A 26755-nucleotide genomic window follows, 5' to 3' on the forward strand; every position below is an offset into this window, starting at 1 on the left:
CATCTTAGCCTCTGTCACTGTCTTTCACCTTACAGGGCTGGGTGTAGGAGGCTACCTCCATCTTAGCCTCTGTCACTGTCTTTCACCTTACAGGGCTGGGTGTAGGAGGCTACCTCCATCTTAGCCTCTGTCACGGTCTTCCACCTTACAGGGCTGGGTGTAGGAGGCTACCTCCATCTTAGCCTCTGTCACTGTCTTTCACCTTACAGGGCTGGGTGTAGGAGGCTACCTCCATCTTAGCCTCTGTCACCGTCTTTCACCTTACAGGGCTGGGTGTCGGAGGCTACCTCCATCTTAGCCTCTGTCACTGTCTTTCACCTTACAGGGCTGGGTGTAGGAGGCTACCTGCCTCTATCACTGTCTTTCATCTTACAGGGCTGGGTGTAGGAGGCTACCTGCCTCTGTCACTGTCTTTCACCTTACAGGGCTGGGTGTAGGAGGCTACCTCCATCTTAGCCTCTGTCACCTTACAGGGCTGGGTGTAGGAGGCTACCTCCATCTTAGCCTCTGTCACTGTCTTTCACCTTACAGGGCTGGGTGTAGGAGGCTACCTCCATCTTAGCCTCTGTCACTGTCTTTCACCTTACAGGGCTGGGTGTAGGAGGCTACCTCCATCTTAGCCTCTGTCACGGTCTTTCACCTTACAAGGCTGGGTGTAGGAGGCTACCTCCATCTTAGCCTCTGTCACGGTCTTTCACCTTACAGGGCTGGGTGTAGGAGGCTACCTCCATCTTAGCCTCTGTCACGGTCTTTCACCTTACAGGGCTGGGTGTCGGAGGCTACCTCCATCTACTCTGACCTGTATGGCTCCATCTGTTACACTGCGCTACACGACTCACTGTGTTTGGCTGGTGAGTCCTCCTGACCCTCTCTTCCTGACTATTAGAATTACACATAAATATCCCAACCACCCTCCCATGACGACACACAATAGCAGGGATCATCCACTACATTCAACCGCGGGACGATTTTGTTTCTTGAGCGAATGGATGGTCAGGGGGCTGGAACATAAATTCTAAATACTTTGTAGACTGCAAATTGACCGCAAGAATCCCAAACAGATATAATATTTGACTAAAACATAACATTTAAAACCTTGCTTACATTTGTTTACAAATCACATATATACACACTGAGTGTACAAAATATTATGAACACCTGGTCTTTCCATGACATAGACTGACCAAGTGACAACTGTGGGGAAGCGTTGGAGTCAACATGGGCCAGCATCCCTGTGAAACACTTGACACCTTGTAGCGTCCATGCCCCCTACGAATTGAGCCTGTTCCCGAGGGTAAACGGGGAGTGAAACGCAATATGAGAAGGTGTTCTTAATGTTTTGTCCAGTCAATGTCTCTCTTAGGCGTGGGAATATCATGCATTTCGCTACACTCACATTAACATCTGCTAACCATGTGTATGTGACAAATAAAATTTGATTTGGATTTGATTTGATTTGAATACTTTAGAACAGATATCCAAAATTGTAATAATTTGGAGCTGAGGTGCAGGTGTTTTTTTTACAGTCATGTGTCCAACAATTAAAAAAATTATTATTTGCTCGTAAAAGTTGAGGTGCCAAACGGGTAACCCTGCTCTATCGCTCGTGACCAACAATAGCTCAGTAACAGAAGTACCAGGAAGTACCTTCCTGCTCGTTTCATCAACACATCACACTCTCTTTCAACAGTTTCAGGTCACAAAACATTACACTCTCTTTCAACAGTTTCAGTCAGAAAACATCACACTCTCTTTCAACAGTTTGTCAGAAAACATTTAATTACAAGGACAAAACTGGTTTCAAATCAAAAATAGTAAATAAAACATTTAAATGAAAAATACCTCAGACTAAATTCTATCACAACGTTCTTCAGAATTAAGCTAAATGTTCTATATTAAACCACTGCCTTTATTGTAAATAAATAATAACCTAAATATAGTAGTAATGGATTATGTATTGGTTTGTTCTAGTTATATTTAACTTATAAAATACAAGTGTTATTTCACCAGTTAGTTAAAAACCTGCTTCTCAGGCACTGGGTAGAAAGGCTAGCTTTGGGCACACCAGTCTGCTTTTTCTGCTCTTTCACCAACTTCCTTATGGAATTGTCATTTCAAACATATTTAGCGTCATAATCAGAGTAGGCAAAAGCAGAAACAGATCTGGGACCAGGCTATAGAACAGCAGCCTCTGCCTCCAGCATTATAACTGGTTATAACCATCGAGCTATGAACCCTGACATAACCCTGGCTCGGGGACGCCATTCTTGAAAGTGAAAACCTATTACTTACAGTCCAAAGAATAACAACATGGATGGAAACAGCAAACCCTATTTAAGGCATCAAAATGTAAAGAGGTTCAACTCCCTGGTTCTGTGGTTGGTTTGGGATTCAACTCCTATTGCTCAGAAAACCTGAGGGAAAAGTCTTTCAACCTTTACTTTAGACGAATAACTTCTTCTCATTGTAAATATATAACGGTATAGTTGGGTGCCCAGACAATAACATATGTTATAATAATAATAATAATAACACTTGCCAAATTATAAAAATAGACACAATATTCTTATAAGGAAAGGGGAGCTAGTCACGGGAAGGCTTGACAGTGAGACATTTCTCACTCAATCTGAATCTCAATCCATTGGAAAGGAATTTGAAAATGGTAGAACTTGAATACAAAAGGAAATTTTAAATGTGATATCCTGATTGGTTCATACTATTGATAAATTGATGTAAATAGTAGCAGAAGGTAACGTGATATCCACTCTGTCGACAGCTATAGAATAGTAATATTTAAAACGGTTGAGGAACGCAGTACAGCCTTTAGCGCTACACATTCTAGAATGTTCTGAATGTTGGCTTGGCGCACCACACTGAGGGACACCGGAGTCGGACGAGTTCTGGAGTAGCAGCCTGACGTCAGTTATCCAGACATCTGAGTTGAAGAGAACAGTCCTGTCTTCATGGACTTTTAGTCTTGAAGCTTGTCTTCACGGACCCTGCTGGTTAGCCTTGTAGTGCTAGCCTTTTAGCCTTGTAGTGCTAGCCTTTTAGCCTTGTAGTGCTAGCCTTTTAGCCTTGTAGTGCTAGCCTTTTAGCCTTGTAGTGCTAGCCTTTTAGCCTGTAGTGCTAGCCTTTTAGCCTTGTAGTGCTAGCCTTTTAGCCTTCTGGTCAGGGGCGGTGGGGGAAGCCAACTGGGTTGTGTTTTGTCTCACATCACCTGATCCAGTTGGTTCCGTCGCTGGACCCAGATCTGACGCTACATCTCTTCTTTACTATCATGTTGATGTAGGCTTTCATGATCTTGATGATCTCTCCAACCTGAAACACCACAGATGAGAGTTTTAACAGCAGGGAAAACAAACGAACGATGCACACTGAACAGATACTTGTTTAAAAAGCATCATAACAGCCAAGGCTTTTGTTGGTTGACGTTCTGAAATGCTAGCCTGGGGTGATCTGGTGTTATAAACAGATCTGGGACCAGGCTACTGGTCATTTATAATCTGGTGTTATAAACAGACCTGGGACCAGGCTACTGGTCATTTATAATCTGGTGTTATAAACAGACCTGGGACCAGGCTACTGGTCATTTATAATCTGGTGTTATAAACAGACCTGGGACCAGGCTACTGGTCATTTATAATCTGGTGTTATAAACAGACCTGGGACCAGGCTACTGGTCATTTATAATCTGGTGTTATAAACAGATCTGGGACCAGGCTACTGGTCATTTATAATCTGGTGTTATAAACAGACCTGGGACCAGGCAACTGGTCATTTATAATCTGGTGTTATAAACAGATCTGGGACCAGGCTACTGGTCATTTATAATCTGGTGTTATAAACAGACCTGGGACCAGGCTACTGGTCATTTATAATCTGGTGTTATAAACAGACCTGGGACCAGGCTACTGGTCATTTATAATCTGGTGTTATAAACAGACCTGGGACCAGGCTACTGGTCATTTATAATCTGGTGTTATAAACAGACCTGGGACCAGGCTACTGGTCATTTATAATCTGGTGTTATAAACAGATCTGGGACAAGGCTACTGGTCATTTATAATCTGGTGTTATAAACAGACCTGGGACCAGGCTACTGGTCATTTATAATCTGGTGTTATAAACAGATCTGGGACCAGGCTACTGGTCATTTATAATCTGGTGTTATAAACAGACCTGGGACCAGGCTACTGGTCATTTATAATCTGGTGTTATAAACAGACCTGGGACCAGGCTACTGGTCATTTATAATCTGGTGTTATAAACAGACCTGGGACCAGGCTACTGGTCATTTATAATCTGGTGTTATAAACAGACCTGGGACCAGGCTACTGGTCATTTATAATCTGGTGTTATAAACAGATCTGGGACCAGGCTACTGGTCATTTATAATCTGGTGTTATAAACAGACCTGGGACCAGGCAACTGGTCATTTATAATCTGGTGTTATAAACAGATCTGGGACCAGGCTACTGGTCATTTATAATCTGGTGTTATAAACAGACCTGGGACCAGGCTACTGGTCATTTATAATCTGGTGTTATAAACAGACCTGGGACCAGGCTACTGGTCATTTATAATCTGGTGTTATAAACAGACCTGGGACCAGGCTACTGGTCATTTATAATCTGGTGTTATAAACAGACCTGGGACCAGGCTACTGGTCATTTATAATCTGGTGTTATAAACAGATCTGGGACAAGGCTACTGGTCATTTATAATCTGGTGTTATAAACAGACCTGGGACCAGGCTACTGGTCATTTATAATCTGGTGTTATAAACAGACCTGGGACCAGGCTACTGGTCATTTATAATCTGGTGTTATAAACAGACCTGGGACCAGGCTACTGGTCATTTATAATCTGGTGTTATAAACAGACCTGGGACCAGGCTACTGGTCATTTATAATCTGGTGTTATAAACAGACCTGGGACCAGGCTACTGGTCATTTATAATCTGGTGTTATAAACAGACCCGGCTACTACTGGTCATTTATAATCTGGTGTTATAAACAGATCTGGGACCAGGCTACTGGTCATTTATAATCTGGTGTTATAAACAGATCTGGGACCAGGCTACTGGTCATTTATAATCTGGTGTTATAAACAGACCAGGGACCAGGCTACTGGTCATTTATAATCTGGTGTTATAAACAGACCTGGGACCAGGCTACTGGTCATTTATAATCTGGTGTTATAAACAGATCTGGGACCAGGCTACTGGTCATTTATAATCTGGTGTTATAAACAGATCTGGGACCAGGCTACTGGTCATTTATAATCTGGTGTTATAAACAGACCAGGGACCAGGCTACTGGTCATTTATAATCTGGTGTTATAAACAGACCTGGGACCAGGCTACTGGTCATTTATAATCTGGTGTTATAAACAGATCTGGGACCAGGCTACTGGTCATTTATAATCTGTTGTTATAAACAGACCTGGGACCAGGCTACTGGTCATTTATAATCTGTTGTTATAAACAGACCTGGGACCAGGCTACTGGTCATTTATAATCTGGTGTTATAAACAGATCTGGGACCAGGCTACTGGTCATTTATAATCTGGTGTTATAAACAGATCTGGGACCAGGCTACTGGTCATTTATAATCTGGTGTTATAAACAGACCTGGGACCAGGCTACTGGTCATTTATAATCTGGTGTTATAAACAGATCTGGGACCAGGCTACTGGTCATTTATAATCTGGTGTTATAAACAGATCTGGGACCAGGCTACTGGTCATTTATAATCTGGTGTTATAAACAGATCTGGGACCAGGCTACTGGTCATTTATAATCTGGTGTTATAAACAGACCTGGGACCAGGCTACTACTTCTATAATGTTGTATTATGGTGTAATACTGTACCAGAGGTGTCTCAAAGAACATCTCTCTGTCATCCACTGTGATCTTATAGGTAGTGGCCTGGGGAGCTCCGAAGAAGATGATGTGTTCGTAGGGGAACGTCTCTAGAGGTTTGGGTTCTCCTCTCTTGTAGACCGACACGTTCTCTGCACTCACACTCAGCCACAGGTCGTGAGGAAAGCCTCCCTCTTTACACTGAGGAAACAGAGAGAGAGAGACATACACAGACAGGTCAGAAAACAAGTATGATCAAATACATTTACAAAGCCAGGCGATGGAAACCAGCAACCTATTTCCATTCATTTGTCTTCTTTTTCCCTTCTGCCCGTTACCGCCCCTTCTGCCCGTTACCGCCCCTTCTGCCCGTTACCGCCCCTTCTGCCCGTTACCGCCCCTTCTGCCCGTTACCGCCCCTTCTGCCCGTTACCGCCCCTTCTGCCCGTTAGCTCCCCTTCTGCCCGTTAGCTCCCCTTCTGCCCGTTAGCTCCCCTTCTGCCCGTTAGCTCCCCTTCTGCCCGTTACCGCCCCTTCTGCCCGTTACCGCCCCTTCTGCCCGTTACCGCCCCTTCTGCCCGTTACCGCCCCTTCTGCCCGTTACCTCCCCTTCTCTGAATCCACTGATTCGGTCACTCATCTGTAGAATGTTTTTGTATTTCCCCTGTATGCTTAAATTCAGTTTGTTCAGTTTCCTGTCTGTTACAACTGCAAGGCGACACATTTTCTTTTCATAACAAAGAAAGTCTTTAAAAACATATTTTTTTTAACATCCATTGTGAATGACAACAGTTGGTCTCTCAATGTGAAAAATGTTTCCAACACTCCCCCTCGATACCCACCAAGCTGTTGGTGTACGAATGTGTCCAAATGGCAGAGGGAGCCACATTTCTAACAAGCCTGCAGAGGCCTGACCACCGTGCCACCATAGATGGAGCCCCATCTGTGCAAAAGCCCACTATTTAATCCCATGGATCGGGGATTTCAGGAAAAAGCATTAGGAGCATGCCCCAATCCACATCGACGAGACCGAAGTGGAGAAGGTGAAAAGCTTAATGTTCCTCGGAGTACACATCACTGACATCTGAAATGGCCCACACACACACTCACACACAGACAGTGTGGTGAAGAACGCGCAACATCGGCTTGTCACCTAAGACCCTCACAAACTTTTATAAATACACATATGAGAGCATCCTGTCGGGCTGTAACACCGCCTGGTACGGCAACTGCACCGCCCGCCAACACAGGGCTCTGTAGCTTGATGTCCACCCCCTGGACAGGACGCTAGTCTGTGTTGTCATGTAGTTACCTCTACGTCGAACAGTGTGGACCCATATCCGGGCCACTCCTTTATGATGTTCATGTATTTGAGCATGGCAGTGTGCTGGTCCAGTCCCTGAAGTCTGGACCACTTCTCTACGATGGAGGTTCTGGTGGCTGAAGTCTCCTCCTTCACCCACATCTCCAGCATCTGAACAAGAACAATACTTTATTAGTACCTTCCTCAAGGGCTAGGCTACCCGTTCCTCTTCTAACCGCTAGGCTACCCGTTCCTCCTCTAACCGCTAGGCTACCCGTTCCTCCTCTAACCGCTAGGCTACCCGTTCCTCCTCTAACCGCTAGGCTACCCGTTCCTCCTCTAACCGCTAGGCTACCCGTTCCTCCTCTAACCGCTAGGCTACATGTTCCTCCTCTAACCGCTAGGCTACATGTTCCTCCTCTAACCGCTAGGCTACATGTTCCTCCTCTAACCGCTAGGCTACATGTTCCTCCTCTAACCGCTAGGCTACATGTTCCTCCTCTAACCGCTAGGCTACATGTTCCTCCTCTAACCGCTAGGCTACATGTTCCTCCTCTAACCGCTAGGCTACATGTTCCTCCTCTAACCGCTAGGCTACATGTTCCTCCTCTAACCGCTACGCTACATGTTCCTCCTCTAACCGCTAGGCTACATGTTCCTCCTCTAACCGCTAGGCTACATGTTCCTCCTCTAACCGCTAGGCTACCTGTTCCTCCTCTAACCGCTAGGCTACCTGTTCCTCCTCTAACCGCTAGGCTACCTGTTCCTCCTCTAACCGCTAGGCTACCTGTTCCTCCTCTAACCGCTAGGCTACCTGTTCCTCCTCTAACCGCTAGGCTACCTGTTCCTCCTCCATCTTCTGTTTCTTCATGGAGCCTGTCTTCAGCCCGCTGCGGCGCAGGGTCCCGTCCAGGAAGCTGGTACGCCTCCGCTCAAGGGTTTGGCCCACAGGCCCCGCCGCGCCCACCTACACAAAACAACCCCACTTTATTAGTCCGCCTACACAACCCCACGTTGCTAGTCCGCCTACACAACCCCACGTTGCTAGTCCGCCTACACAACCCCACGTTGCTAGTCCGCCTACACAACCCCACGTTGCTAGTCCGCCTACACAACCCCACGTTGCTAGTCCGCCTACACAACCCCACGTTGCTAGTCCACCTACACAACCCCACGTTGCTAGTCCACCTACACAACCCCACGTTGCTAGTCCGCCTACACAACCCCACGTTGCTAGTCCGCCTACACAACCCCACGTTGCTAGTCCGCCTACACAACCCCACGTTGCTAGTCCGCCTACACAACCCCACGTTGCTAGTCCGCCTACACAACCCCACGTTGCTAGTCCGCCTACACAACCCCACGTTGCTAGTCCGCCTACACAACCCCACGTTGCTAGTCCGCCTACACAACCCCACGTTGCTAGTCCGCCTACACAACCCCACGTTGCTAGTCCGCCTACACAACCCCACGTTGCTAGTCCGCCTACACAACCCCACGTTGCTAGTCCGCCTACCAAACCCACGTTGCTAGTCCGCCTACACAACCCCACGTTGCTAGTCCGCCTACACAACCCCACGTTGCTAGTCCGCCTACACAACCCCACGTTGCTAGTCCGCCTACACAACCCCACGTTGCTAGTCCGCCTACACAACCCCACGTTGCTAGTCCGCCTACACAACCCCACGTTGCTAGTCCGCCTACACAACCCCACGTTGCTAGTCCGCCTACACAACCCCACGTTGCTAGTCCGCCTACACAACCCCACGTTGCTAGTCCGCCTACACAACCCCACGTTGCTAGTCCGCCTACACAACCCCACGTTGCTAGTCCGCCTACACAACCCCACGTTGCTAGTCCGCCTACACAACCCCACGTTGCTAGTCCGCCTACACAACCCCACGTTGCTAGTCCGCCTACACAACCCCACGTTGCTAGTCCGCCTACACAACCCCACGTTGCTAGTCCGCCTACACAACCCACCACGTTGCTAGTCCGCCTACACAACCCCACGTTGCTAGTCCGCCTACACAACCCCACGTTGCTAGTCCGCCTACACAACCCCACGTTGCTAGTCCGCCTACACAACCCCACGTTGCTAGTCCGCCTACACAACCCCACGTTGCTAGTCCGCCTACACAACCCCACGTTGCTAGTCCGCCTACACAACCCCACGTTGCTAGTCCGCCTACACAACCCCACGTTGCTAGTCCGCCTACACAACCCCACGTTGCTAGTCCGCCTACACAACCCCACGTTGCTAGTCCGCCTACACAACCCCACGTTGCTAGTCCGCCTACACAACCCCACGTTGCTAGTCCGCCTACACAACCCCACGTTGCTAGTCCACCTACACAACCCCACGTTGCTAGTCCGCCTACACAACCCCACGTTGCTAGTCCACCTACACAGCCCCACGTTGCTAGTCCACCTACACAACCCCACGTTGCTAGTCCACCTATACAACCCCACGTTGCTAGTCCACCTACACAACCCCACGTTGCTAGTCCACCTATACAACCCCACGTTGCTAGTCCACCTATACAACCCCACGTTGCTAGTCCGCCTACACAACCCCACGTTGCTAGTCCACCTACACAACCCCACGTTGCTAGTCCACCTACACAACCCCACGTTGCTAGTCCACCTATACAACCCCACGTTGCTAGTCCACCTACACAACCCCACGTTGCTAGTCCACCTATACAACCCCACGTTGCTAGTCCACCTACACAACCCCACGTTGCTAGTCCACCTACACAGCCCCACGTTGCTAGTCCACCTACACAACCCCACGTTGCTAGTCCACCTATACAACCCCACGTTGCTAGTCCACCTATACAACCCCACGTTGCAAGCCGCAAAGGGTCAATCTGCAGAGCACCACCCCCTGGATAGAGTGTAACTAACCTAAATTCAGTGGGATTTGTCCCCAGCAAAGACAACATACAGCAACATACATATGCATACATCAGAGATACATACAGTGCAATCAGAAAGTAGTCAGACCCCTTTACTTTGTCCACATTTTGTTACATTACAGCCTTACTATAAAATCTATTAAATATCCCCCCCCCCCCCCCCCATCAATCTACACACAATACCCCATAATGACAAAGTGAAAACAGGTTTTTAGGGCTTACGGAAAAATATATAAGTACCTTGGTGAAATGCAGGATGCGTGTGCGTAGCCTCCCTACAGGGTAGACGTTGTCCAGAGACCAGCTGCCCCGGGCCTTGTCCCCGTGGAGGAACTGGAGCCTGAGAGCAGCCAGGTGCTGCAGGGTGTCTTCTGGGGCCGGGAAATGACCGTTGGTCAGAGACTCATGGGCCTGGACGAGACATATTTTTTAATTCACCTTTATTTAACCAGGTAGGACAGTTGAGAACAAGTTCTCATTTACAACTGCGACCTGGCCAAGATAAAGCATAGCGGTGTGACAAAAACAACACAGAGTTACACGTGGAATAAACAAAAGTACAGTCAATATCACAATAGAAAAATCTATATACAGTGTGTGCAAATGAAGTAAGGCAATAAATAGGCCATAGTGGCGAAGTAATTATAATTTAGCAATTTATACTGGAGTGATAGATGTGCAGATGAGGATGTGCAAGTAGAAATACTGGTGTGCAAAAGAGCAGAAAAACTAAAACGAATATGGGGATGAAGTAGTTGGATGGGCTGTGTACAGATGGGCTGTGTACAGCTGCAGCGATGGGTAAGCTGCTCTGACAGCTGATGTTTAAAGTTAGTGAGGGAGATATAAGTCTCCAACTTCAGTGATTTTTGCAATTCGTTGCAGTCATTGGTATCAGAGAACTGGAAGGAAAGGCGGCCAAAGGAGGTGTTGGCTTTGGGGATGACCAGTGAAATATACCTGCTGGAGCGCATGCTACGGGTGGGTGTTGCTATGGTGACCAGTGAGCTGAGATAAGGCGGAGCTTTACTTAGCAAAGAGTTATAGATGACCTGGAGCGGGTGGGTTTGGTGACGAATATGTAGCGAGGACCAGCCAACGAGAGCATACAGGTCGCAGTTGTGGGTAATATATATGGGGTGTCAAGGATCGGTAGTCAAGGATCGGTAGGATGGTCAGTTTTACGAGGGTATGTTTGGCAGCATGAGTGAAGGAGGCTTTGTTATGAAATAGGAAGCCGATTCTAGATTTAAGTTTGGATTGGAGATGCTTAATATGAGTCTGGAAGGAGGGTTTACAGTCTAACCAGACACCTACAGTGGGGAGAACAAGTATTTGATACACTGCCGATTTTGCAGGTTTTCCTACTTACAAAGCATGTAGAGGTCTGTAATTTTTATCATAGGTACACTTCAACTGTGAGAGACGGAATCTAAAACAAAAATCCAGAAAATCACATTGTATGATTTTTAAGTAATTAATTTGCATTTTATTGCATGACATAAGTATTTGATCACCTACCAACCAGTAAGAATTCCGGCTCTCACAGACCTGTTAGTTTTTCTTTAACTTCTTTCAGCTAGGGGGCAGAATTTTTATGTTTGGAAAAATAACGTTCCTAAGGTAAACAGACTATTCCTCAGGTCCAGATGCTAGAATATGCATATAATTGACAGATTAGGATAGCAAACACTCTAAAGTTTCCAAAACGGTCAAAATATTGTCTGTGAGTATAACAGAACTGATTTTGCAGGCGAAAACCTGAGGAAATCCAACACGGAAGTGCCTTTTATTTGGAAAAATCCCTGTTCCGTTGCCTGCCCCTCCATTTAAAGGGATATCAACCAGATTCCTTTTCCAATGGCTTCCTCAGGCTCCTCACAGCCTCGGCATACGACACCTTCTGCACTACTCTGATCATGGCAAACTCAACCTGCCTCTCTCTCGCCAGACACCTCTAATCTCCAGCACCATGGGAACCCTTACAGTTAACTCACAACTTTTCCCACCCATACTACACATTAGTGGAGGCTGCTGAGGGGATGGCGGCTCATAATAATGGCTGGAACGGAATGAATTGCACTGCATTCCAGCCATTATACAGTTATGACTACATGGAACTCTAATCTAAGTGCTTTAATATGTTTGGATCCCAGGAACTAATGGGGATCCATAATAAACCCCAGGAAGAGTAGCTGCTGCCTTGGCAGGAACTAATGGGGATCCATAATAAACCCCAGGAAGAGTAGCTGCTGCCTTGGCAGGAACTAATGGGGATCCATAATAAACCCCAGGAAGAGTAGCTGCTGCCTTGGCAGGAACTAATGGAGATCCATAATAAACCCCAGGAAGAGTAGCTGCTGCCTTGGTAGGAACTAATGGGGATCCATAATAAACCCCAGGAAGAGTAGCTGCTGCCTTGGCAGGAACTAATGGGGATCCATAATAAATACAAATAAATATGAGCCATCCTCCCTCAGCAGCCTCTACTGCTGCACATTCCTTTGTCTCATGCTCTTCTGCACACTTCTCACATCTAGAAATCTTCCTTTTACACACTGCTGCAACATGACCATAAGCTTGGCACCTAACACACCATAATGGGTTCAGGACAAAATCTCTCACTGGATAACTGACACATCCTAACTTGACTTTGTTGGTTAAAGACTCTGCATCAAAACTCAGCAGGACAGACATTCTCTGTTTCACCACGCTCTCTACTGGGTCTGCGCCGCACCAAACGGCAGGTACCACAGACACCGGGAATCTTCCATTTCAGTTGATCCTCCTTAATGCCACCCCAGTTATCACTTCTTTCAACGGCGCCCTGCTCCAGAGAGCAAATCACAGTTCTTGTCCCTAAATGCGTGGGGACAAGAACTGCTCCCTCTGGATGGAAAAAAACGCCCCCAAAAAATCACCACAAGTCCACTTTAAGTTACTTTGACTCAACAGTCCTGAACCTCTTCTCCACCCAACCTGACACCATATATGGATCAGCCAGAAGGCAAGAATCGATTCTCTCTGAAAATCCCACTGGGCCAGAATCATCATCGTCATCCTTTCCTTTCATTCCACTCTCCTTGCAGTACCGAATCTGCCCCTCCATTTTTAAAACCTTCAGCCTCTTTCAAACTCCATCAACTTTACGTTCTGAGCTACTAAAGTACTGTTTTTGTACTTAAGGCATGACATCATTGCTTTCCCCTGGGTTTTCCCTTGTTCCCTCGACCCTGCGCCATTTTCTCGCAACATCCACTCTTGTCCCAAGTTTTTTTTTTTTTATGTTTTATTATTTCTTGAACTTGTCCCCTTTCTTCCTCATGTTTTCTTCTGAGCTACTGAAATACATGTATTTTTTTTTTTTTTTTTTTTTTTAACTTGATGCCTATCAACCTCATGTCCTTGTCCTCCATATTTGAACCCCCTCAGCACCTCAGAGTATTACAAGGAGTCGCCCCTTTAACAACATTGCAACACTCTGAATCTTGTATCTGAGTAGTAGCATGTAGCAATCTTAACATTCAAGAGACAAAGGTCAGTGAATTGATACAGCTATTCTGGCCCTACTAAAGGTTTCTATGGGAATGGGGCGCTTGCTTAAGCCTTCCCCCCCAAAAAAGGAAAGAGGACAGAAAAATTGCAAGAAGATGGATTGCAAACTAAGATGGTGGATATGATATGGAAAAGACTCTAAAGCACAACATTGTAAGACACTTTTCTACTCGGGTGCTTTCTAATAATAATAGAACAAAATGGAAGTAACTGACCTGTTCGAACATGAAGGCGAACTCCACCCCTTCCTTGGGCACGCTCTCTACATCCAGGAAACAGTAGAGTTTGAAGTAGAGCTTCCACTGTCCCTCCTCCTCCACCTCCTCACTGCCTGACAGCCTGGAAATCAATCAGTGAATCACTCAATCAACTAAACCAATCACTCAATCAACCAAACCAATCACTCAAACAACTAAACCAATCAGTCAACCAACCAAATCAATTTCAGACCCTTGTTTTAGCAGAACTATAGTAATAATATCAAAGAGGTTTGTGGGTAATGTAGATTGGTCCCAGATCTGTTTGTGCTGTCCTGCTAACTTTTCCCTATGTTCAACAAGCTTTCTCAGTGTCCAACAAGCTTTCTCAGTGTCCAACAAGCTTTCTCAGTGTCCAACAAGCTTTCTCAGTGTCCAACAAGCTTTCTCAGTGTCCAACAAGCTTTCTCCACCCGTAACCTTGTTCTGAACACCTCCAAAACAAAGGTCATGTGGTTTGGTAAGAAGAATGCCCCTCTTCCCACGGGTGTGATTACTACCTCTGAGGGTTTAGAGCAGGGGTGTCAAACTCATTCCACAGAGGGCCTAGTGTCTGCAGGTTTTTGGTTTTTCCTTTCAATAAAGCCCTAGACAACCAGGTGTGGGGAGTTCCTAACTAATTAGTGATGTTAATTCATCAATCAAGTACAAGGGAGGAGCGAAAACCCGCAGACACTCGGCCCCCCGTGGAATGAGTTTGACACCTGTGGTTTAGAGCTTGAGGTAGTCACCTCATGCAGGTACTTGGGAGTATGGCTAGACGGTACACTGTCCTTCTCTCAGCACATATCAAAGCTGCAGGCTCAAGTTACATCTAGACTTGGTTTCCTCTATCGTAATCGCTCCTCTTTCTACCAAACTAACCCTGATTCAGACGACCATCCTACCCATGCTAGATTACGGAGACATCATTTATAGATCAGCAGGTGAGGGTGCTCTCGAGCGGCTAGATGTTCTTTACCATTCGACCATCAGATTTGCCACCAATGCTCCTTATAGGACACATCACTGCACTCTATACTCTTCTGTAAACTGGTCATCTCTGTATACCCGTCGCAAGACCCACTGGTTGATGCTTATTTATAAAACCTCTTAGGCCTCACTCCCCCCTATCTGAGATACCTACTGCAGCTCTCATCCTCCACATACAACACCCGTTCTGCCAGTAACATTCTGTTAAAGGTCCCCAAAGCACACACATCTCTGGGTTGCTCGTCTTTTCAGTTCACTGCAGCTAGCGACTGGAACGAGCTGCAACAAACACACAAACTGGACAGTTTTATCTCCATCTCTTCATTCAAAGACTCAATCATGGACACTCTTACTGACAGAGGTGGCTGCTTCGCGTGATGTATTGTTGTCTCTATCTTCTTGACCTTTGTGCTGTTGTCTGAGCCTATAATGTTTGTACCATGTTGTTGCCATGTTGTGTTGCTACCATGTTGTTGTCATGTTGTGTTGTTACCATGTTGTTGCCATGTTGTGTTGCTACCATGTTGTTGTCATGTTGTGTTGCTACCATGTTGTTGTCATGTTGTGTTGCTACCATGTTGTTGTCATGTTGTGTTGCTACCATGCTGTGTTGTCATGTTGTGTTGTTACCATGTTGTTGTCATGTTGTGCTGCTACCATGTTGTTGTCATGTTGTGTTGCTACCATGTTGTTGTCATGTTGTGTTGCTACCATGTTGTGTTGCTACCATGTTGTTGTCATGTTGTGCTGCTACCATGTTGTTGTCATGTTGTGTTGCTACCATGTTGTTGTCATGTTGTGTTGCTACCATGTTGTTGTCATGTTGTGTTGCTACCATGTTGTTGTCATGTTGTGTTGCTACCATGTTGTTGTCATGTTGTGTTGCTACCATGCTGTGTTGTCATGTTGTGTTGCTACCATGTTGTTGTCATGTTGTGCTGCTACCATGTTGTTGTCATGTTGTGTTGCTACCATGTTGTTGTCATGTTGTGTTGCTACCATGTTGTTGTCATGTTGTGTTGCTACCATGTTGTTGTCATGTTGTGTTGCTACCATGTTGTTGTCATGTTGTGTTGCTACCATGTTGTTGTCATGTTGTGTTGCTACCATGTTGTTGTCATGTTGTGTTGCTACCATGTTGTTGTCATGTTGTGTTGCTACCATGTTGTTGTCATGTTGTGTTGCAGCCATGTTGTTGTCATGTTGTGCTGCTACCATGTTGTTGTCATGTTGTGTTGCTACCATGTTGTTGTCATGTTGTGTTGCTACCATGTTGTTGTCATGTTGTGTTGCTACCATGTTGTTGTCATGTTGTGTTGCTACCATGTTGTTGTTATATTGTGTTGCTACCATGTTGTTGTTATGTTGTGTTGCTACCATGTTGTTGTCATGTTGTGTTGCTACCATGCTGTTGTTGTGTTGCTAACATGCTGTGTTGTCATGTGCTGCTGCCATGTTGTTGTCATGTTGTGTTGCTACCATGTTGTTGTTGTGTTGCTACCATGTTGTTGTCATGTTGTGTTGCTACCATGTTGTTGTCATGTTGTGTTGCTACCATGTTGTTGTCATGTTGTGTTGCTACCATGTTGTTGTCATGTTGTGTTGCTACCATGTTGTTGTTATATTGTGTTGCTACCATGCTGTGTTGTCATGTTGTGTTGCTACCATGTTGTTGTCATGTTGTGTTGCTACCATGCTGTTGTTGTGTTGCTACCATGTTGTTGTCATGTTGTGTTGCTACCATGTTGTTGTCATGTTGTGTTGCTACCATGTTGTTGTTATATTGTGTTGCTACCATGTTGTTGTCATGTTGTGTTGCTACCATGTTGTTGTTATGTTGTGTTGCTACCATGCTGTTGTTGTGTTGCTACCATGTTGTTGTCATGTTGTGTTGCTACCATGTTGTTGTCATGTTGTGTTGCTACCATGTTGTTGTCATGTTGTGTTGCTACCATGTTGTTGTCATGTTGTGTTGCTACCATGCTGTTGTTGTGTTGCTACCATGTTGTTGTCATGTTGTGTTGCTACCATGTTGTTGTCATGTTGTGTTGCTACCATGTTGTTGTCATGTTGTGTTGCTACCATGTTGTTGTCATGTTGTGTTGCTACCATGTTGTTGTCATGTTGTGTTGCTACCATGTTGTGTTGCTACCATGTTGTTGTCACCATGTTGTGTTGCTACCATGTTGTCGTCATGTTGTGTTGCTACCATGTTGTCGTCATGTTGTGTTGCTACCATGTTGTCGTCATGTTGTGTTGCTACCATGTTGTCGTCATGTTGTGTTGCTACCATGTTGTTGTCATGTTGTGTTGCTACCATGTTGTTGTCATGTTGTGTTGCTACCATGTTGTTGTCATGTTGTGTTGCTACCATGTTGTTGTCATGTTGTGTTGCTACCATGTTGTTGTCATGTTGTGTTGCTACCATGTTGTTGTCATGTTGTGTTGCTACCATGTTGTTGTCATGTTGTGCTGCTACCATGCTGTGTTGTCATGTTGTGTTGCTACCATGTTGTGCTGCTACCATGCTGTGTTGTCATGTTGTGTTGCTACCATGCTGTGTTGTCATGTTGTGCTGCTACCATGCTGTGTTGTCATGTTGTGCTGCTACCATGCTGTGTTGTCATGTTGTGCTGCTACCATGCTGTGTTGTCATGTTGTGCTGCTACCATGCTGTGTTGTCATGTTGTGCTGCTACCATGCTGTGTTGTCATGTTGTGCTGCTACCATGCTGTGTTGTCATGTTGTGCTGCTACCATGCTGTGTTGTCATGTTGTGCTGCTACCATGCTGTGTTGTCATGTTGTGCTGCTACCATGCTGTGTTGTCATGTTGTGCTGCTACCATGCTGTGTTGTCATGTTGTGCTGCTACCATGCTGTGTTGTCATGTTGTGCTGCTACCATGCTGTGTTGTCATGTTGTGCTGCTACCATGCTGTGTTGTCATGTTGTGCTGCTACCATGCTGTGTTGTCATGTTGTGCTGCTACCATGCTGTGTTGTCATGTTGTGCTGCTACCATGCTGTGTTGTCATGTTGTGCTGCTACCATGCTGTGTTGTCATGTTGTGCTGCTACCATGCTGTGTTGTCATGTTGTGCTGCTACCATGCTGTGTTGTCATGTTGTGCTGCTACCATGCTGTGTTGTCATGTTGTGCTGCTACCATGCTGTGTTGTCATGTTGTGCTGCTACCATGCTGTGTTGTCATGTTGTGCTGCTACCATGCTGTGTTGTCATGTTGTGCTGCTACCATGCTGTGTTGTCATGTTGTGCTGCTACCATGCTGTGTTGTCATGTTGTGCTGCTACCATGCTGTGTTGTCATGTTGTGCTGCTACCATGCTGTGTTGTCATGTTGTGCTGCTACCATGCTGTGTTGTCATGTTGTGCTGCTACCATGCTGTGTTGTCATGTTGTGCTGCTACCATGCTGTGTTGTCATGTTGTGCTGCTACCATGCTGTGTTGTCATGTTGTGCTGCTACCATGCTGTGTTGTCATGTTGTGCTGCTACCATGCTGTGTTGTCATGTTGTGCTGCTACCATGCTGTGTTGTCATGTTGTGCTGCTACCATGCTGTGTTGTCATGTTGTGCTGCTACCATGCTGTGTTGTCATGTTGTGCTGCTACCATGCTGTGTTGTCATGTTGTGCTGCTACCATGCTGTGTTGTCATGTTGTGCTGCTACCATGCTGTGTTGTCATGTTGTGCTGCTACCATGCTGTGTTGTCATGTTGTGCTGCTACCATGCTGTGTTGTCATGTTGTGTTGCTGCCATGCTGTGTTGTCATGTTGTGTTGCTACCATGTTGTTGTCATGTTGTGTTGCTACCATGTTGTGTTGCTACCATGTTGTTGTCATGTGTTGCTACCATGTTGTTGTCATGTTGTGTTGCTACCATGCTGTGTTGTCATGTTGTGTTGCTGCCTTGCTGTGTTGTCATGTTGTGCTGCTACCATGCTGTGTTGTCATGTGCTGCTACCATGCTGTGTTGTCATGTGTTGCTACCATGCTGTGTTGTCATGTGTTGCTACCATGCTGTGTTGTCATGTTGTGCTGCTACCATGCTGTGTTGTCATGTGTTGCTACCATGTTGTTGTCATGTTGTGCTGCTACCATGTTGTGTTGTCATGTTGTGTTGCTGCCTTGCTGTGTTGTCATGTGTTGCTACCATGTTGTGTTGTCATGTTGTGCTGCTACCATGCTGTGTTGTCATGTGTTGCTACCATGCTGTTGTCATGTGTTGCTACCATGTTGTCATGTTGTGTTGCTGCCTTGCTGTTATGTTGTGTTGCTGCCTTGCTGTTGTTGTGTTGCTGCCTTGCTGTTGTCATGTTGTGTTGCTGCCTTGCTGTTGTCATGTTGTGTTGCTGCCTTGCTGTTGTCATGTTGTGTTGCTGCCTTGCTGTTGTCATGTTGTGTTGCTGCCTTGCTGTTGTCATGTTGTGTTGCTGCCTTGCTGTGTTGTCATGTTGTGCTGCTACCATGTTGTGTTGTTGTCATGTTGTGGTGCTACCATGCTGTGTTGTCATGTTGTGGTGCTACCATGCTGTGCTGTCATGTTGTGGTGCTACCATGCTGTGTTGTCATGTTGTGGTGCTACCATGCTGTGTTGTCATGTTGTGGTGCTACCCTGCTATGTTGTCATGTTGTGGTGCTACCATGCTGTGTTGTCATGTTGTGGTGCTACCATGCTGTGTTGTCATGTTGTGGTGCTACCATGCTGTGTTGTCATGTTGTGGTGCTACCATGCTGTGTTGTCATGTTGTGGTGCTACCATGCTGTGTTGTCATGTTGTGGTGCTACCATGCTGTGTTGTCATGTTGTGGTGCTACCATGCTGTGTTGTTGTCATGTTGTGCTGCTACCATGCTGTGTTGTCGTCATGTTGTGCTGCTACCATGTTGTGTTGTTGTCATGTTGTGCTGCTACCATGTTGTGTTGTTGTCATGTTGTGTTGCTACCATGCTGTGTTGTCATGTTGTGCTGCTACCATGTTGTGTTGTCATGTGTTGCTGCCATGCTGTGTTGTCATGTTGTGCTGCTACCATGTTGTGTTGTCATGTGTTGCTGCCATGCTGTGTTGTCATGTTGTGCTGCTACCATGCTGTGTTGTCATGTTGTGCTGCTACCATGCTGTGTTGTCATGTTGTGCTGCTGCCATGCTGTGTTGTCATGTGGTGTTGCTACCATGCTGTGTTGTTGTCATGTGGTGCTGCTACCATGTTGTGTTGTTGTCATGTTGTGCTGCTACCATGTTGTTGTCATGTTGTGGTGCTACCATGCTGTGTTGTCATGTGGTGCTGCCTTGCTGTGTTGTTGTCATGTGGTGCTACCATGTTGTGTTGTTGTCATGTGGTGCTACCATGTTGTGTTGTTGTCATGTGGTGCTACCATGTTGTGTTGTTGTCATGTTGTGGTGCTACCATGTTGTGTTGTTGTCATGTTGTGGTGCTACCATGCTGTGTTGTCATGTTGTGGTGCTACCATGTTGTGTTGTTGTCATGTGGTGCTACCATGTTGTGTTGTTGTCATGTGGTGCTACCATGCTGTGTTGTTGTCATGTTGTGGTGCTACCATGCTGTGTTGTTGTCATGTTGTGGTGCTACCATGTTGTGTTGTTGTCATGCTGTGGTGCTACCATGTTGTGTTGTTGTCATGTGGTGCTACCATGCTGTGTTGTTGTCATGTTGTGGTGCTACCATGCTGTGTTGTCATGTGGTGCTACCATGCTGTGTTGTTGTCATGTTGTGGTGCTACCATGCTGTGTTGTTGTCATGTTGTGGTGCTACCATGCTGTGTTGTCATGTGGTGCTGCCATGCTGTGTTGTCATGTGGTGCTGCCATGCTGTGTTGTCATGTGGTGCTGCCTTGCTGTGTTGTCATGTGGTGCTGCCTTGCTGTGTTGTCATGTGGTGCTACCATGCTGTGTTGTTGTCATGTGGTGCTGCCTTGCTGTGTTGTCATGTGGTGCTGCCTTGCTGTGTTGTCATGTGGTGCTGCCTTGCTGTGTTGTCATGTGGTGCTGCCTTGCTGTGTTGTCATGTGGTGCTGCCTTGCTGTGTTGTCATGTGGTGCTACCATGCTGTGTTGTCATGTTGTGCTGCTACCATGCTGTGTTGTCATGTGCTGCTACCATGCTGTGTTGTCATGTGGTGCTGCTATGTTGTTGTCATGTGCTGCTACCATGCTGTGTTGTCATGTGGTGCTGCCATGCTGTGTTGTCATGTGGTGCTGCTGCCATGCTGTGTTGTCATGTGCTGCTACCATGCTGTGTTGTCATGTGGTGCTGCCATGCTGTGTTGTCATGTGGTGCTACCATGCTGTGTTGTCATGTGCTGCTACCATGCTGTGTTGTCATGTGCTGCTACCATGCTGTGTTGTCATGTGGTGCTACCATGTTGTGTTGTTGTCATGTGGTGCTACCATGTTGTGTTGTTGTCATGTGGTGCTACCATGCTGTGTTGTTGTCATGTTGTGGTGCTACCATGCTGTGTTGTTGTCATGTTGTGGTGCTACCATGCTGTGTTGTTGTCATGTTGTGGTGCTACCATGCTGTGTTGTCATGTGGTGCTACCATGCTGTGTTGTCATGTGGTGCTACCATGCTGTGTTGTCATGTGGTGCTACCATGCTGTGTTGTTGTCATGTTGTGGTGCTACCATGCTGTGTTGTTGTCATGTTGTGGTGCTACCATGCTGTGTTGTCATGTGGTGCTGCCATGCTGTGTTGTCATGTGGTGCTGCCTTGCTGTGTTGTCATGTGGTGCTGCCTTGCTGTGTTGTCATGTGGTGCTACCATGCTGTGTTGTTGTCATGTGGTGCTGCCTTGCTGTGTTGTCATGTGGTGCTGCCTTGCTGTGTTGTCATGTGGTGCTGCCTTGCTGTGTTGTCATGTGGTGCTGCCTTGCTGTGTTGTCATGTGGTGCTGCCTTGCTGTGTTGTCATGTGGTGCTACCATGCTGTGTTGTCATGTTGTGCTGCTACCATGCTGTGTTGTCATGTGGTGCTGCTATGTTGTTGTCATGTGGTGCTGCTATGTTGTTGTCATGTGCTGCTACCATGCTGTGTTGTCATGTGGTGCTGCCATGCTGTGTTGTCATGTGGTGCTACCATGCTGTGTTGTCATGTGCTGCTACCATGCTGTGTTGTCATGTGCTGCTACCATGCTGTGTTGTCATGTGCTGCTACCATGCTGTGTTGTCATGTGCTGCTACCATGCTGTGTTGTCGTCTTAGGTCTCTTGTCATGATGTGTGTTTTGTCCTATATTTTTAATCCCAGCCCCCGTCCACGCAGGAGGCCTTTTGGCTATTGGTAGGCCGTCATTGTAATTTAGCATTTGTTCTTAACTGACTTGCCGAGGTTAAAGGTTAAATCAAAATAAATCAAACTGTCAATGGCCATAGGGATTGACAAGGCAGCACTAACAGATCAGGAACCAGGCTACTCTCTGTGCATCTCTCTCTCCAGTTGAACTCTCACCTCTCAAACAGATCAGGGACCAGGCTAATCTCTGTGCATCTCTCTCTCCAGTTGAACTCTCACCTCTCAAACAGATCAGGGACCAGGCTAATCTCTGTCTGTCTGTCTGTCTGTCTGTCTGTCTGTCTGTCTGTCTGTCTGTCTGTCTGTCTGTCTGTCTGTCTGTCTGTCTGTCTGTCTGTCTGTCTGTCTGTCTGTCTGTCTGTCTGTCTGTCTGTCTGTCTGTCTGTCTGTCTGTCTGTCTGTCTGTCTGTCTGTCTGTCTGTCTGTCTGTCTGTCTGTCTGTCTGTCTGTCTGTCTGTCTGTCTGTCTGTCTGTCTGTCTGTCTGTCTGTCTGTCTGTCTGTCTGTCTGTCTGTCTGTCTGTCTGTCTGTCTGTCTGTCTGTCTGTCTGTCTGTCTGTCCTGTCTGTCTGTCTGTCTGTCTCTGTCTCTCTCTCTCTCTCTCTCTCTCTCTCTCTCTCTCTCTCTCTCTCTCTCTCTCTCTCTCTCTCTCTCTCTCTCTCTCTCTCTCTCTCTCTCTCTCTCTCTCTCTCTCTCTCTCTCTCTCTCTCTCTCTCTCTCTCTCTCTCTCTCTCTCTCTCTCTCTCTCTCTCTCTCTCTCTCTGTCTCTGTCTCTGTCTCTGTCTCTGTCTCTGTCTCTGTCTCTGTCTCTCTCTCTGTCTCTGTCTCTGTCTCTGTCTCTGTCTCTCTCTCTCTCTCTGTGTCCTCTCTCTCTCTCTCTCTCTCTCTCTCTCTCTCTCTCTCTCTCTCTCTCCAGCTGAACTCTGACCTCTCAAACTTGGCGAGTACGTCAGTAACGATGACTCTGCTCTCCACAGCCCGGTCTGTAGTGTTGTTGTGTTCAAACAGGGCAAACATGTTTCTACTGTCCTCCATGGCCAGGCCTCGGATCAACTTCTCCACCACCTGGGGACAGGCAGGACAGAGGGACATTAACACATCTGACTAAACCTCACCACCTGGACACAGGCAGGACAGAGGGACATTAACACATCTGACTAAACCTCACCACCTGGGGACAGGCAGGACAGAGGGACATTAACACATCTGACTAAACCTCACCACCTGGGGACAGGCAGGACAGAGGGACATTAACACATCTGACTAAACCTCACCACCTGGACACAGGCAGGACAGAGGGACATTAACACATCTGACTAAACCTCACCACCTGGGGACAGGCAGGACAGAGGGACATTAACACATCTGACTAAACCTCACCACCTGGACACAGGCAGGACAGAGGGACACAGCCTGGAGAAAATGGATGTACCAATGAAGGATTTCCCCAGGCAGAAATTACAGTTATTTTTTACAGCTGCTACTCATTGTGGAAAACAGATTTATTTTACCTCTCCAGCGGTGGTGTGTGAGCTGATGTAAAGCCTTAGACTGTTTAGATGTGGGAGCATCGTATTATAATAACATCGTAATTATGTTAGCCTCCTCTTGGGTAAATGTAGTGGGTCTCATGGTGGGTGTCTTTTAGGTTCACTTCCTGTCTTTACGTTTGGTGTGGGTTTTAATTATGTTAGCCTCCTCTTGGGCAAATGTAGTGGACACTCATGTTGGGTGTCTTTTAGGTCCCAGTTGTTGTTGCTAGTCAACTTCCAGTGGACCCCCCATGAGTGTCTTTCAGAACCCCTCCTAAAACCCCAGCTGTTTGGTTGTTGTTCAATTACAGTTTTTTTAGTTCCCTCTTCTGTCGGAGCTACTATTTTTGGTTTTCTTGCTGGGGAACGTAACACTAACCTCTCCAGCGGTGGTGTGTGAGTTGATGGAGATCTTGCAGGATCCTCCTCCGTGGCAGTAGACCGTAGTAGTCATTTCCTGCCGGGTCAGTAAGGCTACGATCTCCTCCTGAGACGGAACATAGTCCCTGACCTTGGTCCTCTTCAGAGACTCACCTATGAAATGGGCAAACATGTCCACCTCTGTTCCAGGAAACTGCTCCTTCACCCTGGAGACAACAAACAGAGGGTTACTGAGGATGAGCAAATCAACGTTACCGATGTCTTACTGTCCAGTTTACTCATCCATACAAATCAATCACAGAAAATATGTCTATTTGTATTAGAAGCTATAGGGAGGGGACACTTTCTGCTTGTGGCTCAAAGCTGAAGTGGTAATTAAAGGGACCATGTGCAAATAAAAACCCATTTTCAGAGAGTGAACTGTTTCCACCAGAGTTAGCTAAACACAGCAAATTTTCATCCACACTCCCTAACTAAATACACAGCAGTATAGTAGGATAACAGATTAAAATACAACAAATGCAGGATTTAAAGTCACTAGTGCTTTAATTAAAAGAGGAGAGAGGAGGGAATTCCATTTCCTGATGCCTGAGGTGGAGAACGCTGACTGTTCCTTCGTTGAGGAATGACAGTGTCCTCTAGCTTGTGGAGGTCCGGCTGACTCCTCTGTTTTGTTCAGAGCTTAATATGACAAAATCTTTCAGAGGTGGGGCTACAACATTATTGATGATCTTATAAACTAGACAGACATCTGAGAAAAAGGAAGTTGTCCAAATTGAACAGATTGTACTTGTTGAGAATATCCCAGTAACAGTAATGATGTGATTTCCTGTCCAGGATCTTAAGTACTTGTTTACATAGAGATCGAAGGGGTTTAACTGATGTTTAAGTGGCTTGAGACCAGCCGCCGATACAATAGGACAGGTGACAGAAAATCATTGAATGTAAATTAATCTTGGCTGTCTCTGTAGAAAGAGTTCCTTAAGTAAATCTGTGTAAGAAGACTATTTTGTATGTGTTTTTACAGTTCAAAGTAGGGTCTAGGATAACGCCCAGATATTTAAGTAAATAGCTACCATTTCCCCCCCACATTGAGGAGGCAGTAGTGGTTGAGCCTTTCAACCACTTTCGACAATGATACCGTTAGTTTGCTTGCCACTTCATCAGCATTTTGTCCATGTGTATAATTAACTGCATCATCCACGGCCTGGTAGAGACTAAATAACAAAGGGCCCAGGATTGAACCCTGTGGTACTCCCATAGTGTGGTCCCTTGGCGATGGTAGGTCACATTGCATCCGGTCAGCCGGATATGATTTGATTGAGACTCAATCCATTTTAAAACACTTGATGAGATGTTGAAGTTGGACCGCTTGGAGACGAGGACATTGTGGTTAACAGTGTCAAAGGATTTTCTGAGGAGAACTGCACCTACAACATCCCCTTTGTCCAGCTTGGCCTCGTTCATCTCTAGGAGATGGTAACATACTGTCTCTGAGTGGTTCACCCTAAACCCAAACCGGTCTTGTTCACCTCTAGGAGATGGTACTGTCTCTGAGTGGTTCACCCTAAACCCAAACCGGTCTTGTTCACCTCTAGGAGATGGTAACATACTGTCTCTGAGTGGTTCACCCTAAACCCAAACCGGTCTTGTTCACCTCTAGGAGATGGTAACATACTGTCTCTGAGTGGTTCACCCTAAACCCAAACCGGTCTTGTTCACCTCTAGGAGATGGTACTGTCTCTGAGTGGTTCACCCTAAACCCAAACCGGTCTTGTTCACCTCTAGGAGATGGTACTGTCTATGAGTGGTTCACCCTAAACCCAAACCGGTCTTGTTCACCTCTAGGAGATGGTACTGTCTCTGAGTGGTTCACCCTAAACCCAAACCGGTCTTGTTCACCTCTAGGAGATGGTAACATACTGTCTCTGAGTGGTTCACCCTAAACCCAAACCGGCCTTGTTCACCTCTAGGAGATGGTACTGTCTCTGAGTGGTTCACCCTAAACCCAAACCGGTCTTGTTCACCTCTAGGAGATGGTACTGTCTCTGAGTGGTTCACCCTAAACCCAAACCGGTCTTGTTCACCTCTAGGAGATGGTAACATACTGTCTATGAGTGGTTCACCCTAAACCCAAACCGGTCTTGTTCCCCTCTAGGAGATGGTAACATACTGTCTCTGAGTGGTTCACCCTAAACCCAAACCGGTCTTGTTCCCCTCTAGGAGATGGTACTGTCTCTGAGTGGTTCACCCTAAACCCAAACCGGTCTTGTTCACCTCTAGGAGATGGTAACATACTGTCTCTGAGTGGTTCACCCTAAACCCAAACCGGTCTTGTTCCCCTCTAGGAGATGGTACTGTCTCTGAGTGGTTCACCCTAAACCCAAACCGGTCTTGTTCACCTCTAGGAGATGGTAACATACTGTCTCTGAGTGGTTCACCCTAAACCCAAACCGGTCTTGTTCCCCTCTAGGAGATGGTACTGTCTCTGAGTGGTTCACCCTAAACCCAAACCGGTCTTGTTCACCTCTAGGAGATGGTAACATACTGTCTCTGAGTGGTTCACCCTAAACCCAAACCGGCCTTGTTCCCCTCTAGGCGATAGTAAAATACTGTCTCTGTTGAGTGGTTCACCCTAAACCCAAACCG

General features: G+C 46.4%; 1 protein-coding gene across 1 annotated transcript; it reads right to left on the reverse strand.

Moving 5' to 3' along the window:
* Positions 1-1762: 1762 nt before the first annotated feature.
* On the reverse strand, positions 1763-24307 carry LOC120041325 (unconventional myosin-X-like). Its single transcript, XM_038986263.1, has 8 exons — positions 24105-24307; positions 23122-23258; positions 13861-13984; positions 10331-10501; positions 8011-8136; positions 7179-7340; positions 5876-6067; positions 1763-3321 (listed from the first exon to the last, which is right to left on the reverse strand). Exons 1-8 carry the CDS (start codon positions 24276-24278, stop codon positions 3217-3219), a joined length of 1191 nt encoding a protein of 396 aa, XP_038842191.1. The 5' UTR covers positions 24279-24307; the 3' UTR covers positions 1763-3216.
* Positions 24308-26755: the final 2448 nt, after the last annotated feature.

This window comes from Salvelinus namaycush, unplaced genomic scaffold, assembly GCF_016432855.1.
Source record: "Salvelinus namaycush isolate Seneca unplaced genomic scaffold, SaNama_1.0 Scaffold440, whole genome shotgun sequence".
NCBI classification, from domain to species: Eukaryota; Metazoa; Chordata; class Actinopteri; order Salmoniformes; family Salmonidae; genus Salvelinus; species Salvelinus namaycush.

Bases quoted from the DNA above. Each gene is read 5' to 3' on its own strand.
- LOC120041325 (XM_038986263.1), bottom strand. From the start codon at position 24,278: ATGTTTGCCCATTTCATAGGTGAGTCTCTGAAGAGGACCAAGGTCAGG. The intron at 10,502-13,860 runs GTCAGTTACTTC...TGTCTCGTCCAG, and splicing joins TCGCCTTCATGTTCGAACAG to GCCCATGAGTCTCTGACCAA. The intron at 3,322-5,875 runs GTACAGTATTAC...GTGGTGTTTCAG, and splicing joins TGTTCTTTGAGACACCTCTG to GTTGGAGAGATCATCAAGAT.